The sequence below is a fragment of the Phalacrocorax aristotelis genome, chromosome 5 (genome assembly GCF_949628215.1).
Source record: "Phalacrocorax aristotelis chromosome 5, bGulAri2.1, whole genome shotgun sequence".
NCBI classification, from domain to species: domain Eukaryota; kingdom Metazoa; phylum Chordata; class Aves; order Suliformes; family Phalacrocoracidae; genus Phalacrocorax; species Phalacrocorax aristotelis.
The window spans coordinates 68,106,848-68,129,086 of NC_134280.1; the positions used below are offsets into that span (position 1 = coordinate 68,106,848).

General features: G+C 43.0%; 1 protein-coding gene across 2 annotated transcripts in view; it reads right to left on the reverse strand.

Annotated features, from left to right (window-relative positions):
* Positions 1-4,180: 4,180 nt before the first annotated feature.
* SHANK2 (SH3 and multiple ankyrin repeat domains 2) overlaps positions 4,181-22,239 on the reverse strand; it is a 363,557-nt gene continuing 345,498 nt past the window's right edge. For both annotated transcript variants that reach the window (XM_075095009.1, XM_075095008.1), the window contains 2 exons: positions 19,817-22,229; positions 4,181-8,679 (listed from right to left, as the gene is read on the reverse strand). In XM_075095009.1, the coding sequence (XP_074951110.1) occupies positions 8,106-8,679; positions 19,817-22,229 (2,987 nt within the window). In that variant the 3' untranslated portion in view covers positions 4,181-8,105. The remainder of the gene's footprint in view (positions 8,680-19,816; positions 22,230-22,239) is intronic.

A 22,239-nucleotide genomic window follows, 5' to 3' on the forward strand; every position in this document is an offset into this window, starting at 1 on the left:
AGACAAGGGTGTCACGTGGAAGGTGCCACCCCTCATCACGCAGCGCAACCACCTCAGTCCAGCGGGGACACGCTGCTTTAGAGCCCCCATCCAGCCTCCCAAGTAGGTGGCTCCCACCACCCTCTTTTTCCCAGCTCAGCCCATGGCTTTGGTGCAAATGTTTGCACAGAAATTGCCCCGAGGTAAACTGCCGGCCGTGAGCCATAAACACGGGCCTTCTCCTGAATGTATGACCTTCCAGCGCCTGGGGTCCTGCCCTCCCACGCTATTCCTTGTAGGAGGCTTCTCACAGTTAGGGCTTTCTTCCAATCTGAATTTATTCATCGCCAATTGGTAACGTGTTCTTCTAGCGCCGACGTCCCCGTTAGTTAAACTCCCTCTCCTGGCTGTTCACCCACTCATGTGAGTGGGAGAAGCAGACATCTCGTTTCAGCTGCCTATTTGCTTGGTTAAATAGACCGAGTAATTTTAAAACCTGCCGTGAGCCCCCGGTCATGGTACGTCTCTAGCAGCTGGTTCCCCCACCTAGCCCGACTGTACCCGGTGCGCCTGTGCAAGCCCTTCAGCCCGCTCATAGGAACAGGTCCTTATCTTGTTGAAAATGCCTTTTTCTTGGCTATGTATTCTGTGTGTCTTTATCAAGACAGCGTTCCTCTTCCTTTCTGAAGGAATCTGGTTCCCCCGACAGATCAGTCCTACAGACTCTCAGCGAGACTTTCCGCTTGGTGCACTTGGTACAAGCAAATTTACCCTGTCTCCATTGCACTGGTCTTTCAAGTGTATAATATGGTATATTGACGTTCCCTGGAAATAAAGCAGCCTCATCATCAGCGCAACTAGTCGATACACACAGCGTCAGGCCTTTAAAGGTATTAGCCTCTTTAAAGGGTTGAAGCTTGCAGTACCAGGGCGGTATGAGACCACCCGGCTGAGTGAGGGCACGTGCGGAAGCGACAGGCTAAAGGACAAGGTGGGGAAATGAGCCGCTCTGAATGCACAGAGCGTGCGAAGAATTTTGCTCTGAAAGAAAACTGCTTTTCTAAAAATTGCAAAGTATCGTCTGAAAGTCCCCTACCCTTGTTTCAGGTCTTCTCTGTAATGCAGAAAGTTAGCATTATTGGAGCGTTCAGCTCACCTCAGGTGCCGTGTCCAGCATGTAAGCTGTTACTGGGTCGCTGCGAAGTCTTACGGGTGAATTAAATAGACCTAGAGAATGTTGCACCTGTTAAAACTTAACAGCCACCGCTTTGTAAAGAAGGAAAATTGCTGAGACGGGAAATGGAGAATAGGGGATATGGCATGGCTTGAACAAAAAATTCTAATCGCTATATTATTTTGTGCACAGCTGGACTCAGCGCTCAAATTTGACGATGTTCAGATATAAAAATTTATTTTCATTAATTTTTTCAACCCTGTGCGTAGGCTAACAAGTAACCGACACGTCACACTGCGTTTCAGCCACCCTTCTATCTGTTCTCTAATGAGCGATTTAGAGCGCTCGCCCCGACGTCACCGCTGCGCTGCTTAAGAGGTCTGAGAGCGGCTTGAAACGAGACCTCAAGCTGCACCAACAAGGTCAAAACAAAATGGGAAGTGGCTGACACGGTGGCAGCAGTGCCGCAGTAAATGTTTTCTGGGGCCGGGCTGGGCAGGGGGTACCGTGCCTGGCAGGTCACAAAATTCATTACCGACACCGGAGCGCCCGTTCAGGGAGCTGTGAAGGCTTTACTTCGTGGTTATGAGGCACCGCTTCCCTCAGGATTTGTTTGGAAGAGGAGCAGCCGCCAGGAAAACGCCTCCAAGGTTTCAGAAGGCCGCGCGGCAGAGAGGTTTGCGCCTCTCCCCCGAACCTCAGTTTCAGCCGTTCCAAGGCCTTTTTTCTGAAGTTAGAAGAAATTGGCTTTAAATGACTTCTAAGTATGTAAGGAAGCCAGGCGACTAGGGACAGTTAGATACTGCAGCAATATCGGTGGAAAATAACCCATTAAAACATGAATTACATTTTGAGATTTCTGTATATTGTATTCTCTTCAGATTCTCAAAGCAAAAAGGTACACTGCAACGTTTATTCCAATACAATTTTAAGCACATGCAACACTGGTGTCCTATTTGTACATTAATTTCTAATGCTGTCCGAGAACCTTTACATTAAAAGCATACAAGAACTCACACACACGTGCACGTATTCCTTCTAGCATTAGTCCTGAGGAAAAATACTTAAATTTTACTTGAGAAACCAAACTTCAGTTCTGCAAGTACACCTGGGCAATGACCCACCGGCTCTGCTGGCCTAGCTCCTAACCCAAATTCCTTGCGCTCTTTTGCAGTTTGGATCTGAAATCTCTGCTGTTCATCGGACCGCGGTGTTTGAAATTGTTCAAAGCAGTCCGAGATTTGCAGCACTGGAGACAAGAACTATATTCTCATTAAAAAACATGCTTGATGCAGATGAAGGATCGTATGGAGATGCTAACATTTAAAACGTAAAATTGATAAAACATAACCACATACAAACTAGAAAACGCTTTACAGTTCTTTAAAGAGTTCTCATCCAGTGTATAATTTGTGTAATTATACAGTCAGCCTTTTTTTTTTCTGACTTAAATATTCAGGCCAACTCACAATAATAAAAAAATTCGCTAAAATGATTTCTCGTAGAAAGAATGACAATCGTTTAAAATAAATACATATTTTAAAAGATCTTATATTGCTCTGAGACTATCTCCATCGAATTCCACTAGATGTCAGCGTTATAGAACCAGTTTGTTTCAGACTTAAAAGCGTAAGTCCACTTGATTTATTTATTATTGTTACCTTGTCTGTGAAATACAGTACATGTCAACTACACGAATAACCAAGCATTTACGGTCGTACACCCAAAATAACAGTCGCGGTTCATTTTCTTCCCCCCCTCGTTTACTTGAATTGAATAGAGGACGTCAAATCGGTCTCATCATGCCAAAAATGTTTTGAAATAGGCTATAAATAATTTCATTTTTTTCTAACCCTTTTTCCTAACGCGGCGACGCGGACTTCCCACTTCAGCAAACAGCACTACAAGCTCTGCCAGGTACTGCAATACCTTGAGGATAAAGCTCTTTGCGTTAAATACAGTGTAGTTGATCCAGGTTGAAAATTATAAGGCACGTACATTCGTTTTGTTTTTAAAACCACGTGTTCTGAAGCATCGTTACACTCGTGCTATTCTGGACGGCCCGTCATAGCTACGGGGTTGGTTGTTTTTGTTTTTTTTTTTTTTTCTCATGGTTTTGGACAAAAGGAATGAAAGACCACGAAATGCAGAAAAATACAGCGAACCAAGAACGAGACAGAACACAACACGGCGATACAACGTGCGCTACAACAGCGATGACCGAACCTTCTCATTTCTTTGACCAACAAAGCATTGACAATTGCAAAGCATTCTTTGTTTTGCACTGTAAATACCTGACTTTATTGAGACACAGAGGTGTTTGTCACTGCATTGCCACAGTACCCGAAATTTTAAAAAAAGGCTGGTTTTTTTTTTTCTTCTACCTTTTTTTTTTTTTTAAACAAAACAAAGCTGCCAAGTAATTGTTGTTGGAAAAATATGAGAGAAATAATAGGTAACTATAAAAATGATGAACTAGACCAACAGCTGAGAAGAGAATAATAGTTAAGGACCATATGAAACCCAATGGCAACAGTTCTAGGCATTTATTCCAATATCTTAGAAAATAAAAGTAAAAAAGATTCTTCATTGCATCCCCATTTGAAGATAGAAAAACAAACTTTTAGATGAAGCCAAAAGAAGATGTGAATTGTTTCCTTTTTTTTTTTTTTTTTCCCCTTCCCCATTTTAAGCCTTGGTTGTTCACAGTACAAACACACCCAGCTGGTACATTTTTTCTTTTTAATTAAGTCACAAGATGCACAAAGCCTGATAAGGAGCTGTGTTTCCTTTGCTCCCCTGTAACGCCGCTCTGCCCTACAAAATCGCCAGCCCCCCCCGCCCCAGCCTCTCCGCAAATTGCAGAACAGCCTCACGACCGCGCGCCTGAGCCGAGCGGCAGCCCTGAGGTCAGGGCGCGGGGTCCCACGCACACGCTCAGCCAGGGGCAAAACAACCTGCTCCGTGATTATTTGCATCCACCTTAAGGCAAACAGATACGCGTTTTTTTCCTACCGCTTGCTGAAAAGTTTTGCTTTTTCAAATTTCAAACGTGAATCTGAAATTCAGGCCACGAACTAATGTTCGGCATAAAGAATGCTTTAACCGGAAAGAAGAAATAAAAAGGAGATGTTTTGTTCCCGACAAGAAATCAATTATTTTGCCTCAATTCGAGCTACATTTTGTTAAAGCATTTTATGCACTTTCAGCAACATCGGATTGCAAGTTTTGTGGCAACTTTTTTCTTCTTTTAATAAGAATTCAGACAGTGTTCTCTGTTTGCAATCAGAACCACAACCTTAGTGCAATATTATATTTATTTCTTACAGTAATTTTGGTTGCCATACAAGAGTATTAAGGATTGGGGAAAAGTGCAAGTTACAGGAGCTTGATTTTTTTTTTTTTTAATCAGTCAAAATAAGAGGAATTAAAGCACAAAAATTACAGCAACATAGATAACATGAACACAAGTCGTTACACAAACTATAGCGAGAAACATATTAATATCTAGAAAAGAAAAGAAAAAATGTAATGGAAAAATCATCAATATTTGTGGCTCATACACATAATCATCGCCAGATCAACTGGGTAATGCTTTTAAGAACGGAGGAAAAAAAAAATCACTATTTTTATTAACTTAAGTACCACAAATAATTAACTTTTGTGATATGTAAATTCTGTAAATCAACAGTCACATCTAGTCATTTTGTAATATATGAATTAAACTTAAAATGTTCTCAGACACCTCGGGAAAAGCGTCTGTGCAGTTATACACAATTTACATCTTGTAAGATTTTGGTATTGTATACACAAATATTACAGAAACTAGGCATGTAAATGCAATTTATTTAAATTACAGTATATAAACAAAAGTTGATCCTAAAACCCAGAATATCATAACGTATTTCATAGATCTCTAACAACTTGTTTTCCACTATCATAGTAGCATGAAATAAATGGGTCTTCTCTCCTCCCCCCAACATTTCCAGAGTGACGAAAATACTCGGAGGCAACGTCGTATCTGTTACTATTGCTTTCTGTAGCAAAAACGTCACAGAGCTAGAGACCAATTCATCTTGGCAGAGGTGCATTTTATTGGTGAAAGCAGGTCCTCTCAGGTCTCCTTACCTTTACTTTGTAAGACACAATGTAAAAATAAACTATTTCGTTAGCTCTTTAATGTGTTAAACCTCTTTTCTACTAATTCTATTGTACCTAGTCTTTCAGTACCTGAAAAGATGCACGAGCAAGAAACACACCTGTGTAAGAAAGGGATTACCGTCAACTGTAATTTACCGTGTATGTCAGCACTTGTTCAACGTAAATTCGACAAGAAGGTTGTGATTAAAAAGCAGCTTAAAAGTCAACTTCTACATTTTCTTTTACTACCGTATTGTCTAATGTATTTTCTGGCACATATGATAGAGGTAATATCACCTGTCCCCAACGAAATAAAAAAAAGAGCATGGCATTAGTGGTTTATTTACTGAATTCTGTCGTATCACCAAATGGAAGACAACGATGGCTAAATTACCATTTTTACACTTCGTAAAGTATTTGATGGCCTCAAGTTGCCTGTATCGACTATCTGAATGAAACTGCCGTTCTCTACACCACCTATGGAAAAATTCAGTACTCTTGGAAGTAAAATGCCTTAGTACTTGATTTTTATTACAAGGTTACTTGGAACTTTCAAATACAAATATAGCGTAGTAACAGATGTTAAGTCAAAAGACTTGTTGTTCCGTAAAGGGGCCAGGAGGCTAAATAAGTTGCTTTTTACGAGTATCCAATGCGTTGGTAACTATAACCACTTTTGAAGAAATATTCATCCTCCTTTGTAGAAGTTCTAGCAAAGATAGAAAATATAACACAGCTCTGCTGGTTCAGATGCATCCAAATGAGGTTGATTTTAAAAAGGTCAAGACTTTATAATTATTCCACAGAAATAGTAGTAAACCACAAAAGTTTTTTTTTTTTTTGTTTTTAACTTTCTAGCACTGAAGTGGCACAAAGGCTGCCCAGTAGACCAGCCACTTATTTTCTTAAAATATTGTGCTTATAAACTATCTGTACAACTATTTAAACTTGCAGTAAAGAAAGATATTTAAAATGCTAAACTTTATGTACTCATACTAGGGCTGTTGCAGACCTAATTAGACACTTGTTCGTGAGCAAAAATAATCACAATAAAAAAATTAGAGATAGGCTGGACCATGTCAAGGACCATATCAAGGAAAGAAAGTTCAGGTACCTCGCAAAATGGAAGGGAACCTGAACGTACGGTAGGCAGGCAGTCTAGCCATCCACACACAATTTACCCACCTTGAACATCTTGAATATTATGTTAATAAAGACCTACAAAACTCACAGATATTAAGAGGTGTTAATTACAAGGGGAGTTCAAACATGCAGAGAGAGATTTGTTAACTTTCAAAAAAAAAAAAAAACCAAAAACCAAAAAGGGAAAAAAAAAAAAGGTCAGATTAACGGAACCTGCGTGTTTCCCCCCGCTGACTGAAGTCTCCTGGAAAGCTCTCAAGCTCTATTACCCCGGCCCAGCCCATGCTCAGCCCCAGCCTGTTTCCAGCAGGGCGCGCGCACCGACCCTGCGACCTCACTATCGGCCGTGCAAAGAAATCAGCGGAGGCCGACGGGCAGCGTCCAGCTCCCCCCGCAGCGCTCGGTCTGCTCTCCTGGTCGAGGAGCCGCTGCCTGTTCATAGCGAGAAACATGAGAAACTGGATCGCTACCCACTTCTCCTGGCCCTTGGAACACATGCATCCCGAGACACCATACACCTCCTTCCATCTCGGCATTACCTTTTTAACCTTTTTAGTTGTTTGTTTGGTTGTTTTTTTTTTTAACAAGCTGAAACATTGCCATTTCTGCTAACAGGCTGAAATCCCTCTCTCACTTGAAATACTGGCAACCTTCCCACTGACTTCAATGGGAACATTCATCTATCTTATTCTTCCTTCTTGGCCTGATGTTCGAAATAGCTAAGCACTTACCACTCACTGAATTAAACAGCATCTCTCAGGGTTCAGCATATTTGAGTGTGTGACTGCGAAGTCCAAAAGATGCGTCTGTACATAACCCCGAATGTTTACTGGCTCGTTGAGTTCATATTGCGACTTAGCAGTAGTTTAGCTGGTTGAAAACTGGGGGTCTCAGGTTCAAACTAGCTTCATTTTGTTGTACCTCTAAGTGTGCATTCCTCCTCGGTTTTTATGCAACATCTGCATCGTCTTACAGGTCAAGCCAATGGAGCATGTATTGAACTTGTTCTGTCACCTTGGAAGAGTGCTAAGCATAACTGCAGAAATAAAGAAATACCAGGTAAAACAGAGCAAGGTTACCTTTGAACTAATTCCAGCAGAACAACCAGCTTCACTGCCAACAAATCAGAGCGCTAAACTAATAAAAAACAGTAATATGAACTCCTCTACCTGCCTTAATACTGTACCTCTGCTACTAATAAAAAGGGGTTTGAACGGTAACAAAGCAATCTGTCCTCTTAAAATGAACCAAGGGTTGGGGAAGAAAGCCTGCTCGGAGACTGAATGTCAAGGAGAGAATACGGTGCTTTTCAACAAAAAAAAATGAAATGCTTGCAATTTTAAATTGAAAGAAAAGTGGTACGTAACGGTTCCAGCAGAAGGGCATTATCAAGCGGTAATATTTTTGAAGTTAACAATTTTCTCTCTCTCTCTCTCTCTCGCATCTCCCCAGAACTTTGAAATAAAATGGCCCCACTCGTGTATCATACTGAGATTTACGTTTGGGCATGTCGCGTACAGTCTGCATTACCTGAGTACCAGGAATTAAACTGTTTTCCCCCTCCCCCCCAATTTTGCTGGCACTCGCAGACAGACAAGGCATTTTGGGTATTTCAGTACCAGCCCATCTCTAGTTATCAACAGAAGGTTGTGAGGCAAAATAGCTATTCTTATCTGTCCAGCAGCTGTTTCAAAGCTCTTTCTATGTTCATTCTGTGCCCAACTCTAGTCACTCCAAGGTCTATCAGATCTTCCTTTTGTAGATTTGGTAAATGAGTGCCATCTATTTCATTGTCCATAAATGTTTCTTTATGTTCACCTAAGTTTAGACTTTCCAACCAATCTGCCACATCTGGTTTAGTCCACAGGTGGACAGGCTTAGTTGTAAAAGGCTTATTTGAGATTGGCTGTTGTAATATTGAGGGAGAAGGAGACCTGCTGCGCCCTGTGGTCAAGCCAAATAAGTCCCCAGAAGGGGGCTGGCTGGGTAGGCTAAATACATCGGACAAAGTCGGAGAAGGAGATGAAACTGAAGCAGAAGCAGTCAGAGGAGCAGGCATGATGTCTTTATTAATCTCTGTTGGTGAAACCACAGGGCTTGGAGCATGTCTTGCTCCTGAGGTCCTACTGTCATAGTCTGGGGACCTGCTCTGCAGTGTGATCGGCTGGCTGGTTCCAGGTCGGACAGTAAAAGTGATTGTTGTACTTCGTGTACCTGAGACAGTACTCATGACTTCCGTGCTCCTGAAATTGCAAACAGACATGGAAAGTTAGCTATATCAGCCACCGGCTGCAAGGTTGTCCATATCGACATGTGGTAAATACGGTTTCCGAATGCTTGAATGTTTTCATTGGTTAATGAGCAATACCAGGTTAAAAGTACTAAGACGGTATCGTTAAACCTTTCCCATAAAACAATCACCAATGGTAAGCCATAGTTAAAACAAAACCTTTGCCTATGAGCAGTTCAGAAAAGCACGTTCTTCCTTTTTAAGGTTACACCAAATTAACTCACGGTTAAATGAGAAACACCGAGTGGACCAAGTACGCGGGGGCTTTGTGCTCCCCATGAAGTGCAATCAGGAGCTGATCTTCCCTTCGTTGTATGGAGGGGTGGGAGCCTTCATTTTAGTGTTAACCTACCAGTTTTACACTCTGTTAGATAACACAGCTAGCAATAGTAGTTATGGGAAGTATTGGAAGCATATTATTAACTCGGATTTTGGATCTTTGTGCATCTGCTTAGTGAATTTTAGGGTATGGTTGTATTCCCATTCATGCACAGAACAGGCTCCTCCAATTTGCTTTTCTCTTCAGCTGGTCTCTGTGTGCTTTAAAAATGAAGCCATCCTTCTATGGCATATAAAGAGGCTTCTGCGTCCGTTTCCTTCTACACAGAAATTACTTTGGCAGTTTCACTACAAAACTTAAGGAGACAAAATTCTTGTTGCTGTGCGTGCCCAGAGGTGATGTAGTTGCGATCAAGTCACCGGCACCTATCTCTTGCCTAAAGGAAATTTCAGATGACAAATTAAGCAGGCACGAAACTTGCCGAGAGGCTGGCTCTGATGCTGAGGCTGACAGGGTGGGTGAAAGAGCAGATGCGTCTGCTTTTGTCTGTTGGCTATAGAACAAATTTAGAAGCAGAAGATCCAGGTTCAGGTCTGCTCATATCATAAAATGCTTCACTCCACAGCCCTTGCTTCTCATGAGAAAACTGCCGGTCAGCGTGTGCACTACAGGACCTTCCACTGAACCCTTGGGTGCCTGAAGCTCCAGAGTTTTCCACTTCTGAAATACCTTGCCAACTAGGAAAACCTTCAGAGAACTCATTTCAGGCAATTCCAGGCTGAAGGAAGGTTTTGTTTATCCTTGAAGCGATGCTATGGCCCCCAGAGGACGTTCTGCAGGGTGCTGTAGTTCGATTTCTAACCCAGACCCTGATGGAAGCCCTCTGCATCCGAGTGCCAGACTGCCCCCAGGCCTGACCCGTCACGCCTGGGCAGAACTGAAGATGACCTGGGTGCATGATGTCAGATACAAATGCCTTCGCGAACACTGCAGATCCAACACTGGGCAGAAAAGGCCTTACAGAGCTAAAGAAAGAGCGTGGGTCTGGAGCCCCCACATTTGAAGTGCCGTTATGGAAGAAACTGCGGTCCCTCCCTAGGTCACTGCTTCAAGATTTTGTGTTAATTGCCATCAAATGAAGTACCAAAAATGATCCACGCAGCAGGGGTCAAACCCCACATCCCTTCTCTTTGAGGTATGTCCCTCATCACTAGATCTGCTTTATAAACGAGAGGCCCTCTCCTGCTCCTCTGCCCTAGGTAATCGTGACGGCTTTGCTCCTTCCTGCAGAGCGCGGCCACTGCTGGGAAGGAGGATGTAGCGCGAAGGGTTTCCCTGCCTCACTGCACCTGCTCCCCGGTGCAACGCGGCGGTGAACGCCCATGGAGGGGAGTGACTTGACGCCCTGAGTACAAGAGTGGTTGAAGTTTTAAATAAGACGATGGTGGTACCAGCATTTCCTCATCACCTACCCTAACCCGCTCCCCCTGAGAGGTACTCAAACATTACCAAAATGAACGCAGGCAGCTGACCCGAGGCAACAATATCGGACTGTTAATCCCCTTCTCTTCTACGAGCCTTACTGCAGTCTTGGTAGTACGGAACTGGAGACCTCCGTGTTTCCTTGGTTTGCTGCTGGCTGTTTGAGCCCTGTTAGATACGTACTCCCCGCATCCCGTCTGCGGCTTTGGCACGTAATGAGCAAACCTGGACATCAGGTAACCTACAGCACTGCTGCACCGAGACTCAGAGCGTGCCTCTATCACAGAGAGTCTTATTAAATAAAGCTCCAATACCCTGGTATTAGAAAAGCTCTAAGAATAACTTTTTGGAGAACGTACACCTTATTCACATGAGCAACCCCACCGATTTCCCACAAATTGTTCCATATGTTTCAATGGGAACAGGGGGATCTTTCTGCGAGCTGAAAGATCGGTACTTCATTTAAAACACAGTAGGAACAATACTTTTCGCACTCACGTCTTTGCAATTTAACAAAGGAAGGAAACACTTAGCGAGGTTTTGAGTGTTTCCTGTGATTTGTTTGGAGCTTAATGGCTCTCATTGTCTTCCAGGGCTGGAGCTAAGCGTTCTTACCAATAAAAAATCTATGGCAAGAAACTATTAAATTCTACTAATGAAGGGGAGCGAGTTATTTCTACCTACTTTAACTTAGCATTAGGAGTCTCACGCGCTTTAGTAAGGCGTGATGTAATTTTAAATCAACAAAAAAAAACCTGCTTGGAAAAAGGCTGGGACAACGCTGGTTGCGAGAAGAGCAGGATGAGTTTTATATCAATGTGGAAATGTCTCGCTATCTCTTTACCTTCAATTACCCTTTAACTTAACTTTCCTGCCTTGCAAATACTAGAAATGATGGTTTTGTACTCACAGCTGTTGTGGCGATACCAAATGGAGGGTGACAATCTCTCCTCTGCTACGCTAGCTGCTGAAAGATCACCTCTGGGCCTTGACTGACACCTCCAGGCTCAGAGTACAGCCCCTGCTCTGTAACTCACTTTTGCTGCATCTTCCCTGCATTGTTCCTTTCACAGACTCCCTGCCCATCCTTGTTCAGGAATACATTGTCATGGTCCCTTTAAAGGAGGTATATTAAGCCACTAAAACAAAATCCCCACAAGTAAACTGTGTGCTCTTATTTTAGGTAGTCCTCAGCCTAGCGCTGCGTCACCTCCTCAGACCCACGGGCAGAAATACCGGGGGAGCAAAGCAGTACGGGCAACGCTGTACTTCGCTTCCCGTCAGCCAGGAGCACAGCAATGGCTTCGCATGGCTACCAGCAATACTAAAAGATCTGTGGGCATCTTGCTTTTTTCAAGCCATAGGTTCAGGACTACTGGCTATTAAAGTACATCTCTGGAACAACGATAAGAACATGTTTTATTTTAGCTGATTAATGGGGGTTCGATACCAGCTCAGTTTAAAGCCACGTCAGTACTTGAGCTTTTATGAATACTAACGCTTTCATGAGAAAGCTCAGAGCAGTTATTAACAGACTTAAGCCTACAGCAACTCACCTTCCTCAAGAAAGTTATGAGTTCTACTGCACGCTCGGGACCACAGGCAAGTCTGTGAGTCAGCACCTGGCCCCACCGCTGCAACAGCGGTCCAGTTTAGGACGAGTTTTAGCCGCAGCAGCTTGAGGTCACTGCTGCCTGCGAAATTATTTGGCAACCTGCAAGACTGAGTTTGTGCTCGGTTCCCAGCTGCTGTGCTTCAGCCCGCTCTGCTACCAGCCTTGTGAAGGTCACGCAAGTCTGCTGAAGCCCACAGCTGCATTTCCAGGCTTTCAGTTCCAAGTCTTTAATTCCAGGATTCCTTTTTCCCTTCTTTCACCTGCCATATCAACTCCGGCACGTCATAGCGACTGCTGTACTCTAACTGTAATCCAAGGGAAAAGCCACACATATTTGTGTAACTCCTGTGCATCCTAAATTACAATTTATGACATCTCCAGCTCAATCTGTGATGCAGATACAGCCTTGAAGCCATCAGCTGTCTCGCATTTCACGGTTAATTGCTATCCTGGTCATAAGGAGCAAGCGCATTCCAGCTGGAGAGCAGGCATGTTTTTGTTGTGTTGTGGGTTTTCCAGATTTTTAATACGAGCAATTTCTTACACCTTGTTTGATCATCTGTTACACTAAACATATTAAATCCATATTAAACCTGCCTAAACCCAAATTTCATTTCAAAAAGGTGAAAAGTCTGATAATTATTTTAAATAAAATTTGCTCTATCAGAATCAGCATATGGTAGCAATTCACAAGCATTTGCTGCTGTAAGACCGCACTGCTTGCAACGCCCATTAAGTTGCCTCACATTAAAATCACAATATGCAATTCCTATGTCGCAATGATGCGGCCCCCACGTATAAAACCATCAACACAGCTTGCAGGCAAGGAATTCTTTTAGATTTTAAATTAGGTTTGAGGATTCAAATTTACTGTTAACTTAATATCGGAAGCAAATCAGTGAAAGATGGCACACTGCAGCAGCTCCTAGGAGCCTCCCATGTAAAAAAAACCCAAACCATTATGCTCTCATGGGAACTGTTTTATCCTGCCACTTGACTAAAGCCTTGTTGGTTTTGAAAAAGCTCTTCCATTGTGTCAGAGAAAAAAAATCCTAACTAAGGGGACCAATGAGTGAAATGAGGCCCTGTACACAGGTACCACGAGAAATTAACTTCTTATAGCTTTTTGAGAGTACACAAACTCAAAACTTTGCCTTCATCACTTATAATATTTTTACTTTATATTTGGATCATCAAGGGAAAATTGTATGGTAGGAAAGTAAGACAATAATCGGCTGTTTTGGGGGAAGATTAAGAACAAGGGCTGATGTGATGACTGGCAGGATACAGAGCTTTTTATAATAGCGTTATTTTAGCGAGAAGAATTGAGAAATGATTAGTGTCTGTTGCAAGTAACACCGTTCCGTTGGAGCGAGGAATCATCACTACGGTCTGTGGGAGTCTGCTCAAGAGCAACAGTTTCCATGCGAATGGCACAAATGTCTGGAACCAGGCGGTGAGGGAACGGTGCTGGCGAGGTGCAGAGGACCAGGAGGCGGCCTCAGCCCGCTCTCCTTGGAGAGCGAAAAAGGGAAAGAGGTCAAGGGAAGCTGGACGGAGAAAGCGGGAAATCCAACAGCTTCCAAGGACGAAAGACTCAGCGGTGATGACTGCAGCGGGTCTTGGTTATTGATTATTTCAAGGGCTAGTTTGTCTGTACTTTGAACCTCACACAGGTGTGTAAAAACGCGCTAATCATCCCTCCCCAGCCCTCCGCCTACCCCAAAACACCCCCCAAAAATCCAGCAGAATTTGGGCATATTTGAAAAATCATGCCCTTTATCAGGTGCTCGACATAAGTCCAAGTATCTGGTCCTACGTGCTCATGTTATAAACCCATTTGGTGAATATTTCTCTGATGTAAGTGGCTTTTATTTCCACTGGAGGTGACATCCTAGTGCTGGTTTTAGAATGGCTACCATTTCTGGATTAGGACGGTCTAATCCACATTGCACTTTGTAACAAAGTCAACACCAAAATCATTAAAATGCAATGACAATGAGTGAGGATTAAGAAGAAGCAGAATGTACAACATAGAATACTCTACGCTTTATGGTTGTCACTTACTTTATGGCACTTCAGCATGACCCTCTTCTGACAACAGCAGTCATGAGAGCAAATAAAAATGACAAAATGGAATGACTGAAACACTGCAGAAATTACTGACAAAGCAAGCAATCCTGTGAAATTGGCTGACAAACGGTTAACGAAATGAAATGAATCTAATGGGGCAGCAGTAAACTGAAAAATCAAGGCTTGAGAATTATCCCACAAGATACATATTTCATAATCTGCGAAATCCAAACATCCTTTACAATAAACCCACTGCAGGATCACTCCCTACGCAGGACTCGCTACCAAGTTCAGTTCTGCCTTACCTGTTTGTGAAAAAATGGGAACTTTTCCAGATAGTCATAAAAGAAAAATTCAGAGATGGACAAAACCCCTGGCCACAGGCAGTTTCACATTTAAAACTTGCTATGCCAACGCAATACAGGTTATTTTTCCTAGAGGACTTGATCCTGCACGGTTAAGCATCCTCTGTAACTCCCACGTTTATAACGAGCATTTCCCACTAGCAGGAGTGACGCCAACCTGCCACAGAAGCCATGGAGACATTGTGCAAACACAGCCGGAGAAACATAAGCACCGTTTGAAATAGAAATTGTTTCTCCCTGTGGCAAAGCTATCGATCATTTTGGAATGGTGATGGTAGAGAGCGGGAGCAGTTGCTGATCATTATTCCTTATTATACACCGGAGTTGTGGTGGAAGGCTGCTGTTTTCACTGGGGGCTGTGTTCTTTCTCCTTAGCAGCCACTGGGTCTATTCTGCGTTAATCACGCTGACATTATTCAGTCGATCTCGCAGGCTTGCGCTTGATCATTATGTTGCTAAGCGACTGCCGGGTTCACAGACAGAGCGAGCACTCCTCTCTTAACCTGATAGAAACCCCTGCATTAGTCTTCTCCCCATTTCTTTTATCAGCTCTGTATAAAAGTCAGTAGCCTCTCAAGTGAATTTATAGCACCGCTATATTTATAGCATCACGGCCGATAGCGCCGTGACGCCTCCCGTCCTCCCTGCTCCGCTCGCTGACAGCCGAGCGTCACCTGCCGAGCTGCGGGGCTCTCCCGGGATGGGTTTTCCCACCTCTGTTCCTGTGCGTATCGATACTCGGAAATGGGAATCGCGACCAAAGCTCATCATTAGGGCTTTAGCCCTGGGTATTTGGGTCAAATGGAGCCCTGTATCCAAACACCCTCAGCCTTTTCCGTAAGGAAGGATGGGCAGAAATGGAGGAAGCGACAGTCGGATGTTGTGGCCTGACTACATGGATAGACCAGATAAAAACCTCACTCACCAGGACTGATCTCCAAAATCTCATAAAGTAAACGATGGCCAAAATTGGGAGTGGAATTAGCTCTGGCCTAGAACCTTCTTACATTAGGAAAAACTTCTTCACCAAAGGAGTTGTCAAACATTGGACCAGGCTGCCCAGGGAGGTGGTGGAGTCTCCATCCGTGGAGGTATTCAAAAGAAGGGTAGATGTGGTGCTTGAGGATATGGTTTAGTGGTGGACTTGGCAGTGCTGGGTTAGCGGTTGGGCTCGATGGTCTTAAGGGTCTTTTCCAACCTTAACGATTCTGTGATTCTATGATTCTGATCAAAACTTTTAATTACGCTTTTATTAGTACGAAGTAGGCAAGCACATCCTTCCACTTCCTCTTTTTCCTTCCCCTACCAGCCTCCTTTTTCCTATCCCACGGCTGGTCACTGCCGCTGAGAAGCAGATGGTTTCCAGTCAAACATTTCCATGCTCTATTTAAAAATCTTGAAACTCGTTGTCTCCATAAGAGCCACGGAAAACTATAAATACACCGTGTAAAATTATTGCTAAACCAATGCACAGAGAAAAAAGCAAGTCTCAGGTCATTTTTTTAATGTAATAATTGAGAGAGAAATGTTGCTCAGTACTGTAGAACAACCTCTTCCTAATCCTCATTTATCAAAAACATGAAAGAAGATATTTTTACGGGTTTCTGTAGCAAGCAATTACCCAACTATCTACGATTTAATTCACCTCTATGCTACCCTAACAACGAGGCAATTGCCATGAGTGAACTACAGCTGTAGGTCTAGCGGCTGTGCAAACGTAACTCCTAGTGACATTTAGAATTGCTACCTGCGCTATAACTTCATGTATGTCCCAATGAGCAAACATATATTTTTAATTTCATCAGGCTGCTAGTGCTGCGAACATAACCCAAGCGAGCCTGCGAACAATGTTCCTATTTATAACACTTCCCGATACCTCTTTTTGGCTGAAGGATAGGAACAGGCGCACTCATTTTTTATCACTTTTCCTTTAGCAGAGCTAACGAGTTTTTCTTTAATTTAGCAGAATCCCCACTTTCCGTGAGCTAAAATTCCTTGCTCCCTTTCTAATGCTACCTGACAGAAAAGGGCTACAAGCTGTAGAGTTGGTTGCCCTAGGCTTTACAGTATTAGAAAAAAATCAAGACACGCTAAGAATTTTAGATTTAAAATTTAAATATTAGCTTTAATACTCGGAATTTTGGCAAGATGGTATTCCTTGGTCATAATATTTGACAGCTTTGTAAGAAATTGTGTCAGTTGTGCAATTGGGCTAGAAAGGCTGTAATTTATTTAACTTTTTAAAAGCCAAGGCAGGAGTTTTACAGTAAAAAAAAAAAAGCCTTTGTCTGGGAAGCATTTACCATGCATCCATCGCTTTTATGCAGGCACCTTTGAGAAGAGAATTGAAATTTAATGCAGACAGTTCAGGGCATAAACATCCACAGCACAACAAAAAGGAATAGGAGCGTTTTCTCCACTGTGATGAATTTTGCTATTAAGCCTTTTCCTCCCTCTTTCACACCCTTTATCAAGCTCAGAAATCAATCCTCTCTCGTCCTCCCCGGAACGGGGAGCTCCTTAAGCTGAGAGAGAGGGGAAGGTGCCAGCCTTGTTCCAGGGCAGTCGGAACCGGGCACAGGCGCAGCCAGGCGGGCACCACCTAACAAACCACCCCTCCTTTACAAGTGGGACTTCTCAATCTACAAGTGAACTTCTCAATTTACGTCTCTCTACCCCACGCTTGGCAAGATGAAAAGGAGTTGCCTGCAGCACCTTTTAAAATGTACTTTTAGTATCTGTAGACAGCTGGATCTCTTCTGCTGTCTCTGATCCTGATCATTTTTAGTACCTTCAATTCACCTAATTTCCTGACCCTCAATTGAAAAAAGTAACGTAATCCCATCAGTTCTGAAAAAAGAGGGGAACAAAATACAGCCCTCTTCCTTCCGTTCCCACTGGGAATGCTGTGGAGGTGTCATTTTCTTCCACAGCCAAATGGCAGCCAAGAGTTCTGCTGCTCAGTGTCGCTGTCAACTTTTTTTACTTAGTACCTCATAGGTCTTTCGGTATTGTTATATCCCCAAATCCTCGCTCTAGTTCGCCAAGACGCCCATTTGGGTTTGGGTTTACTTCTCAGGAAAGAAGTAGGATTTCAGCCACAGTGAAATAATGCTTTGTGTGGTTTTGTTTCCAGATTAAGTCTCTGTATTCCTTAATGAAGACCATGTAATTTGCCAAAGCCGAGTTGTAAGAATTAAAAAAGCTGAAGGACAGAACAGCAACATAACTTTCTAACCCTGTCCAAGTCTGATCTTCCTCTAAAATGTAACATATATGGGACTACTCTCGCTTACGTGACAGTTTGCTTTCCTCCAATGAAGTGACATACTAGTTTTTCAAAATTTTTTCCAGCCTTATACCTGTTTAAAAGTCTTTTCACAAAAAAGATGCATCTCTGTGTCCTTCTACTCTTCATTTTCCTCTCAGTAATGATAATATTTTGACATATTTACAGTATTTTGTAGTTGCTAGCCTCAGTTATTTTCTATTAAAATAGGGATGCTAAAGATCTCTACTGTAACCTGGAAATAAGTATCAGTTTAAATATAAAAGATGATAAATAATATTATACATATGAAGCTAGAGGCGACATGTTCGGATGGCATAACAAGAAAGATGATCAAGGTCTAGCAAAAATAGCGTTCTTGAAGACATAAGAAAAATAACAAGAAATGAAACTGTCAGAGTCACCTGCAAGACAAGACTTATGTAAATTCAAGCTTCGTGCACAAGTATTGATTTTATACTTGCCTGAGGTATTCTCAGATGCATAGTGTCCAGTTGCTGTGCTAACTTTGTTTAAAGACTGTCTTCATCAGGCAGCCAGAATATTGTTTTTCTTGTACAGTTTTCATTGTATTTGTTTTCAGGTATTAAGGCTTCTCCTGTACAGACAACTCCATTTCTACTCTGTTTAGTCAAGTGCCACTGACACGAATTCCAGAATTTCAGTGTTTTTCTTCCATCTCTTCATTCTAAAAATTGCATAACCTCTGTGTCTCCCTGTCACATTTGATGACTTCCGTCTTGCAGGAAATAATATAACTGCCTGATGCTGAGGCTTTTGATCCCGCTGTTTTCTGAATGAGCAATCATTTGCAATTAACAGAGCCACCCTTCCCCTAAAACCAAATTATCTTCATGCATGCAAAGAACGGTAGCTTTTCAAAGGCTGAGTTATTAATTATCCAGCAGAATAATTAGAATAAAATTTACTTAGAAGGTATCTTTTTTTTAAAAAAGAACAAAGTCAGCACTGCAGTTCTGCAAAAATCTATGCATTTCTATGGAGCAGTCCGGGCCAAACAATGTTCAGTACTTCAGTACAAGGTACATTTAGCTGCTGTATGTAAGGTGAAACCATTCCACACCACAAAAAAAACCCCTCAGGCTGTCAACAGAACTAACAAAATTACCTTTTTTTTTTTTTTTTATAAGCATGGATTTCATCATATTGTATCCATATTCCACACAAATGTGACTAGACAATTACTTGTACATTTACTCAATGGTGTCTGACTACTGTAAGTCACTTATCACTTAAGTACTTTTCAGAGACCACTTATATGCAATGGCATTGCACCCCACTACCGAGGACGCTGCTGCTGGGAGAAATAAGCCACCTCCTTGAACCTGTAAAATCAGAGACTGTTCACTAACAATCGTGTGCAATAGAAAGTAAGAACTTAAACCCCATAATACTAAGTGGTAGAGGTGTTAAATTAACTTTCTAGGAACAACACGAATAGTGCAAAGTGATTTCAATGAGTGATTTTTCTAAGATAGCTTTATACTCCATGATAAAGTGGATTATCAGAGGTACTGGCATGAATCAAATGACATCACACAGTGAATGTGAAGCAAGCTTAGGCAAAACCACTCTTTTACCTGTTTGAAGCCAAAATAAGTTATGGCACTGAGCAAAAATTAAATTGTCACCACATTTTAAAAGAAACAAAATTAAAGGGAAAGTACTACTTAATAAATCTAAGTAACTCACACCAAAACAATTGAACAGTTTGTGGAAACTGTCTTTGAAGGTGGAGAAGACTGAGAAAGCTCCTGTCCCATGGTGTAGACTACAGAAACGTTGACAATGTAGGAAATTCTTCCCCTCTGTAAAACTTTGTCATAGACTACTCATTAAGCCAACATATGCAATAGAGAGTACATTCTTCTTTAATCTATGTGATTTACAGGGGAAGTTAGTGAAGGGATGGAAAAAAAATATATCAAGCCTTTATTAGAAAATTATTCGGTTAATCACATTTACCTTGTACTGAGACTTGCAGTTTTTGTTCCAGTAGGTGACTCCAATCCTTCCCCTGGCTTTGAGGATTTCTCTCTGTTCATTTGCTGGAGTATTGAGTTCAATTCACTAATAACATTAGCCTTTGGGCCTGAGAGAATTGGGCTTTTCACCTCCGTCACGTCACCCCATAGCTTAGATGTCCTTTGGGGAACAACTTTAGCCATATTGGGCTGTGCGCTGATCGGAGGTGGGGGCGGAGCGGGAGGAGGAATAACAAAGCTGTCTACAGTTTCTTCAATTAGCGCATCCTTGTAAAGTGCATTGCTTTTGTTGATTATGGGCTTCATTTTTGGCTTAGGAGGTACTGGGGGTTTGTCCACCAGAAATGTTTGCCCATCTGCATAGACGGTACAAGTATCCACGTTCTCCCCCCCTTCCGAGGATAAGGTAGAGATGCTGGACACCGTTGAGATAGTGCTGGTTGTCTCTAAGTGATGGTCACTACTACTTCGACTGTCTACCTCCTCAATCCCAGAGTCAGTGACGTTATCAAAGCTGTCAGGGGGTGGCAGAAAGGAGGCAGGCAAACAGTTTGAAAGACCCACTTGCTTTTTACTGTCTAAGGAATTTGTTGACTGGCTGGGGGCAAATGGTGCGGGTGAAGGCGTGCCATTTTTCCTTTGCTTAATCAAGTCTGTTAGAGCCGTCCCCGGAGCCGCGCGGTCATCGGGGATGTCAAAGCTGTTGGCGAACTCTAAGGGGGGTGGTAGTGGCTCAGTAAAAATAAACTCTTCATCAATATCAACTGATGCTAAGGGTGGCGGAGGGATGCGGAACGGCAAGATGACAGGGTCGTCGACAGAGCTCGCTGCTACGATGGTTTTGCAGGGAGATGCCGGTGGCTCGGGCGCAGCAGGCACATTCAGCTCACTTTCCGCTTCCTCGGTCCCCTCTGGCCTCTCTGGCGGCGAGTTTTCCGGGTTCGGTTCCATTTCAGCTCTCTTTTCCTCTTCATCTTCGGGCGTATCATCTGACTTTGCTGTGTCCACAGTATGAACCATTAACAAGCCAGCTGACTTTTGCTGCGAAGTGTCCACAATGTTTATCAACATGTTTTTCTTCTCCTCAGCTTTCTTTTCTTTCCCTGCATCTGCTTCATACTTGTTCTCAGTCTCCTGCCGTCTCAATGGGCCGCGAGTATTTTGCCTAGTGACGGTAGCAGTAACAGGAAAAGTCGTTTCAATATTGGGTCTCAGCTTTGTATCGATGTAAAGTGGTTTATTCAGGTCAGCTTTAACGGCGTCTCCTTTGCCCGGAATCTGCTGTGTTTGTTCTTTCATGGCTCTGTCCCTGGCAGAGAGAGCGAGGGCTAGCGGTGAGTTTGGATCTAGTAGCTTTCCTGTGACCGGGTGAACGTAATTATCTGAGCTGGATGCATTCGTGGACTTAGCTGCCACTGTACTGTTTTCCGTACCTTTCGTTTTGGACGAAGCGTTTAATGTCCTTGAATCACTTTGATTGCTGGGTTCACTGCTATTAAAAAGATTTTCAGGCTCTCTAGGCGCGGGAATCGGAGATGGCGACATAAGCTGTCTAAAACCATCTTCACTACTAAACATTGCTTCATCGGTAAATTTAGATTGCCTCATACGTGGTGTTGGTGGTGTTAGTCCAACATCCTCATCTCCTAGGTCTGTGGAGAGGAAGGCTGGGGAATTACGCCTTGCTTCCAGCCTCTTTTCCCTGTCCCTCACTGCTCCAGCAATGGCTGCTGCAAACGGGCTGCTGACACCTAAGCTATCATCGGGTCGGAGTTGACCAGGTTGCTCTGAGGACTGAGGATCGATTTCCATGCTGCTCCCTTGGCTGCTTTTCCCACTGCTGCTGGTGGATGGCTCTTTCACAATAATTGTTGGGATTGGAATAGAGCAAGTCTTTTCCGGACTGTCTTCAACATTGGATTGTTTCACCAGCATCCCCTTCCGCCTCGCCGGTTTGGCCGGCACATAAACTGCTTTGCTTGCAATCTTCCCAACCTCAGAATATGGGTTTTCTGGCATCTGACCCCTCTTGTTCCTGAAATTTGCCTGAGATGCGGCACTCCGACTGTACAGGTCTTCCGAGTCCAGAGAGTATCGGTCCAGTTCTCGTCTGTAATAGATCCCTTTGTCCCTTATCATTGTTCCCACATTCTCAGGCCTAACCAAAGAAATTTTTGAACCTGAATTCTGATTAAACGGAGGCTTAATAGTTCCATAGCTCCTTGATGTCGGGGATTTGGGAGAGTTGTACAGAGAGGGAGAAGGTGGTGGTGGTGAAGGAGGTAAGGACTGTGGTGGTGGTGGGATATCTTCAGAGGTGTCGGGCATTGAAAGACTTCTGGTAAACTTCAGCATAGGAGGAGCCAAAAACTGCCGTTCTTCCTCTGTTATTCCTAAAAACCA